The sequence below is a fragment of the Anoplophora glabripennis genome, unplaced genomic scaffold, assembly GCF_000390285.2.
Source record: "Anoplophora glabripennis isolate ALB-LARVAE unplaced genomic scaffold, Agla_2.0 scaffold1752, whole genome shotgun sequence".
Classification (NCBI taxonomy): Eukaryota; Metazoa; Arthropoda; class Insecta; order Coleoptera; family Cerambycidae; genus Anoplophora; species Anoplophora glabripennis.
Window position 1 is genome coordinate 19,642 of NW_019417865.1, and position 5,098 is coordinate 24,739.

General features: G+C 32.1%; 2 protein-coding genes across 3 annotated transcripts in view; both read right to left on the minus strand.

Annotated features, from left to right (window-relative positions):
• Positions 1–2,779: 2,779 nt before the first annotated feature.
• LOC111692511 lies at positions 2,780–4,473 on the minus strand. 2 transcript variants are annotated; one of them, XR_002763255.1, is made up of 2 exons: positions 3,285–3,823; positions 2,780–3,213 (listed from the first exon to the last, which is right to left on the minus strand). XR_002763255.1 is itself a non-coding variant. In XM_023456554.1 (2 exons), the coding sequence occupies exons 1-2, from the start codon at positions 4,432–4,434 to the stop codon at positions 2,819–2,821; spliced, it is 432 nt and encodes a 143-aa protein (XP_023312322.1). In that variant the 5' UTR covers positions 4,435–4,473; the 3' UTR covers positions 2,780–2,818. The 2 variants fall into 2 exon arrangements, 1 of the variants encoding a protein (XP_023312322.1); XM_023456554.1 differs by lacking the exon at positions 3,285–3,823 and adding an exon at positions 4,398–4,473.
• Positions 4,474–4,489: 16 nt separating this feature from the next.
• LOC108915601 (ERI1 exoribonuclease 2) overlaps positions 4,490–5,098 on the minus strand; it is a 10,426-nt gene continuing 9,817 nt past the window's right edge. Inside the window, exon 3 of the mRNA XM_023456555.1 lies at positions 4,490–4,812. Coding sequence (XP_023312323.1) covers positions 4,490–4,812 — 323 coding nt within the window. The remainder of the gene's footprint in view (positions 4,813–5,098) is intronic.

Consider the following 5,098-nt stretch of genomic DNA (forward strand, 5'->3'; position numbering starts at 1 on the left):
TACTCATTCATCCGTTCAATAGATGGATGTGTATACGAGGGCAGCAGAATATTTTAGGAATTGTAATAGTTACTTATTTATGCATTATTATTTACAAACAAACACTTTGTAGAACTATATATTGACTATTATTTTAATATATATTTATTTCTTTTCTCTTTTTACATCCTGAGTTCTATAATGTTAATACATTATCACATTATTATATTTGTTTAGAACATTTTAAGTTTATTTCTTTTTTATTTGTGGAATGAGTGGATAGGGGCGTTTTGTTTCTAAAATTTGTTTATATTTATATCAAATCATATATTTCTTGGACTATACAAATAATATATACATTAAATTATATAAAAAAAATATTTACATCTTAAAATTAATCTTATATAAAATATTTATACATCTTAAAGCTATTCAACATTCACACGTCTCACTTTCATTCGTCCACTCAAAGTTTTTAAAGCCTTTCCACTTTCATCCCTCTTTCGCACTTTATTATTAATTTCGGTTTGTATTGTCCCAATCTCCTCCTGCAATACCCGTATCTGCTCCCGTTTAACTACGAGAGTTTCTCGCAGAACGCGGACTTCTTCATCAGTTTGTTCCTCCCTCCGACTGAGTTTTTCCCAGTATCTGAGGAATGCTGAAATGACATCCGCTTCGTCGGCCTGCGAGTACAGGATCGCTTCTTCTTCCACTTGGGTGGCCACCATTTCCTGGGGAACTTTCGGAGGTGGTGTTATGGAAACTTCTATGGATGCAACCACATCGTCAAACGTTGACATGATTTCCTGGGGTTCTGACCGGAGAATTGGCGGCTGTGGTGGTAGAGCTTCTGCTTGTGGTACCGTTACTTCAACTGCAGGTTGTTGCAGCAACTGCCGTAATCGTGATGTGCTACCCTTCGAAGCGATTCCTTTTTTCTGATTCTCCCCGCGGTTCGAAGACCCAACAGATTTTTTAGATGTTGCCATCTTCTTCACCGGTGGAGAGTTTGGTAATAAAAATTCACTGATTGGGGACAAATCCATGATTGTGTTGTCCCCCATGTTCGACAATGCCCTTGACAAAATTTCATCGGATGGAATTATTGCATCCATAGCACTATCAATCGTCGTGGTATAACAACCTTGGCTGACAAGCGGTTGTTGGAAATACTGAAGGAGCTGACGTTCCTCCGGCGTCACCTTTGGCATAGATTTGCCAACACTTGTACTCTTCCTTTTAGAACTTGTTGTGGCTTTTTTTGGTAATGTACTTGATCGACCCATTTTTTCTTTTTTAATTACATAAAATTTATACTATTGTATACGCTCACTACAGGGTTGGCACACAACGAAATGTAATTCTTCACTCTGATCTCCTTTCTTATATACCATACAAATCTAATTTCAAGGTTAACTGCAATGCAAGGTCAAATGAAAGTCACCAACCTACGTCACCTTCGGCTTTCAGCCTCAAGGTCACCCATACATTTTATTAAAAATAATATAAAATTACGTTATATATACAACAATATACATTTTTTTTTCCTGATAATTATGGATTTTCCAGTTATTCGACAATTTCTTCAAGTGCCCGAATTAAATTTTCATTCCAATATCACCACAATATCAAAGCCAAATTCTCAAGGTGACATTCTCAAGCAATATTTATCTCTAACATTTAACGGAATATATTTAAAATCAAGGTCAAATAACATGCTGTATGTATCATTCGCGCCAAATAAATTTAATTTCAAGGTTAACTGCAATGCAAAGGTCAAATGAAAATCACCACCCTACGCCACCATCTTTGGAAATTCATTTGCTATATTTAAAATTATTTTAACAATAACCCATAACTTGTACTTGTAACTTGATAATTTCTAATTCACAATGCGCAAATTTATTTTCTGGGATGCATGTGAGAAACATTTGAATTAAAATCTCCGTAAACAACGTTGTTGTTGTTGTAATTTTTGTATTTGTGTGTAGCCACTGCTGTGCAAAAACAAGAAAAACCACTACTAAATTATTACAACTACAGCACACAATTACTTTTCAACCTACGAAGGGAATGTAAAAATTTCCAAAAAGTATTGCATATAATATCAAAACCAAATTCTCAAGGTGAACATTTCTTGTGTGACACTTCGTTTTGTATTGTATATAAATAATAGCAGTTTAATAACAAAATTACTAATAATAATGGGAAATAAATCGAATGTTGTCCAAATGAATCTGTAAAACACGAACGGCAATGTCAAAAATTATCTTGTCTCGAAGCTTATGGCTTTCACCGCGCGTGACCAAATGTATTGATCGTTTCGCTTGAAGGTTTAATTACATAACATACCGCAATCAGCAGCGCCATAGTGGGCGTGACCAAATGTATTGATCGTTTCTTTAGTTCTTCTTTCATCCACCAAATAGATGACTATGTATACGAGGGCAGGCATACAAAGCTTTTTTTTACATCTCAAATTATATAAATTCGCTACAAACTTATGAACTTGGAGCTATTGTCACACTATAACGAAATATTTAAAAATAGCATTTAAATATGTCAACTGAAGGTCATCTCCTCATGTATCATTTCTTCCTATTTAACATTAGACAAATGTCATTTCAAGGTTAATTATGCTATTTATATATTTTTTTCTCCTCTCATTTAACAAATAAGACAACAATAAAAGTTAAAAAATATTTATATTTATATTGTTTATTCCACATTACAATAAAAGACAAATAGTTAAAACAATAAAATTTGTTAATATTATATATATAATATTATACCATTTTAAGATAATATATAAATTACATAAAAATTTAATGATATGTTATAATATATCATCTTCATTACCAGCATTATTTTCTTGAGCTGCTAATTTGTATTTTACAACCGTTGCATATGGTAGATAATCCAACAAAATAGAAATAACAAATTGTTTTAGTCCTATCTCAACCATTTTCACGCAAAAATTGTCCAAATTTATAGTTTCACTTAAATAATTACTACATAATGATGCACCACGGCGATGTTTTTCATAATCCTCCTCCAACTGTTTAATTTTTTCTTCAGAGAAGCAGTAATTCATGTCATAATTAGATGCGTGAAGACAATCTATTGCCACACAATCTAGCTCATTCATCAATCTCTTTACGGCTGACTGGAGGTCCTCAGCATCGGTCCAATTTTGACTAGCATAATGCATCCACATTTTCAATAGTTGTTCTATAAAAAAAAAAAAAAAAATGATATGAAAACGGGTATTATAGTAATAAGATTAAAAAATTATTTATTACCTATTGGAATTATAAAACATTAACAGAGAAGCCACCTTATATTATTATACTGACTAAATAGTGTAAATTACTTATATTGACTAGAATATACTCTATATATAAAACATATTTGTTACTACTAGATATATATATTTTTATTTAAATTAAATAAACAAAAATTAAATGACAATTCCAAATTTTAACAACGCTTTACATTTACCATCTTTAAATGCAGGCTCACTTTGACCTAAATAAGTTATCGTATATTGTTCCCAAGAGGAATTCATTTTATTCAAAATATCCTCTGTTATGTGTTCTGTAACCCTCTTTGGTAAAAAACACTTGAAATTTAAATTACACTTTTCATCAAACAATATAGCTAAAATGGACTTTCCAAAACGTGTATTGACAAAAGATAGTTTTTTTATCGGATATTGTGTATCAATTTCCAACGAGGAAACTGACCTTCGCATAATATCGTTGAATTCACCGTTAATATTACTATTTATTTTATTTAATTCATCAATTGATAATGCCATTTTTATATTATAATTCCCTGTAATATCTAGTCAGCAATAAATACAATAATTGTTCTCACTTCAAAATTTTTTGACACAAAATTTACACTATTGTAGACGCTCACTGCAGGGTTGGCACACAACGAAATGTAATTCTTCACTTTGATCTCCTCTCTTATATAGAAAATACACTGCAATTCAAATGCACCACGTCACAATGTATACACAACATTAAAACAACTATTTAATTTCAAGGTTAAATGCGTTGTTTAAACGTAAATCAAGCGAATGGCGTCACATAATGTGATATTTTTTCGTCTTTTGAACTAGCTCAAGGTCACCACACCCTCATAAAATATTTATCCACACCGATAGACATATTTCAAATTTAATTTCAAGGTTAACTGCAATGTTTAAAACCTAAGACAAATGAAGGTCATAAACAATCTTCCTTATTCACACCACACTACACAAATTTAATTTCAATGTTAACGGCAATGCCAAAGTTAAATGAAGGTCATCTTCTCATGTAAAATATCTCCTCTCTCACATACCATACAAATCTAATTTCAAGGTTAACTGCAATGCAAAGGTCAAATGAAAGTCACCAACTTACGTAATCTCCTTCGGCTTTCAGCCTCAAGGTCATCCATATATCATCGTCATCGCCCTCAAGGTCATCCCAAGCCAGAAAGTGGAGAGGGGAGGCTAAAACACCCTTCTTACATACAATTTAAATTTGTAATACAGTACCCTATAAAGTGCTCGAACATCAATCCATTTATTAAACATATCTGCTATTTTAATTCTCTTCCTCTTACATTCATTTGGAAGACAAACTCCTAAATCCCAGTCAGACCATGTGGCAAATACACATTTTTTATTTAGTGATTGAAATATATCAAAAGTCAGATTATAATGATTTATATATTCATTTAGCCATTGTTGGAACAGCATTAAGGCAGTATTTAACGGTACACCATTATCTACTTGATATTGTTTAATTCCTACAAAGATATACATATACATATCTGTTTATACATATACAGGGTGATTCACAACTTATCCAAAAAAAATTGGGAATAGATGTGGTATGAGAAATGGAGTCAATATTGTAAAATCCTGTTTCTGAGAAAAAAATTATTGAAGTTATAGCACATTAAACCACTACATAGCTGGACAACTGTAGTCTCTAGCGTCATTCGCAATACGCGTGGAGAGCCATGTGACTCCTAATACTGAAATCCGTCGTTGCGGTAGTTTTTACCTGTTATCTGTGGTATTTACATCAGTTTTTTAGTAGTTAGTGTCAAAAAT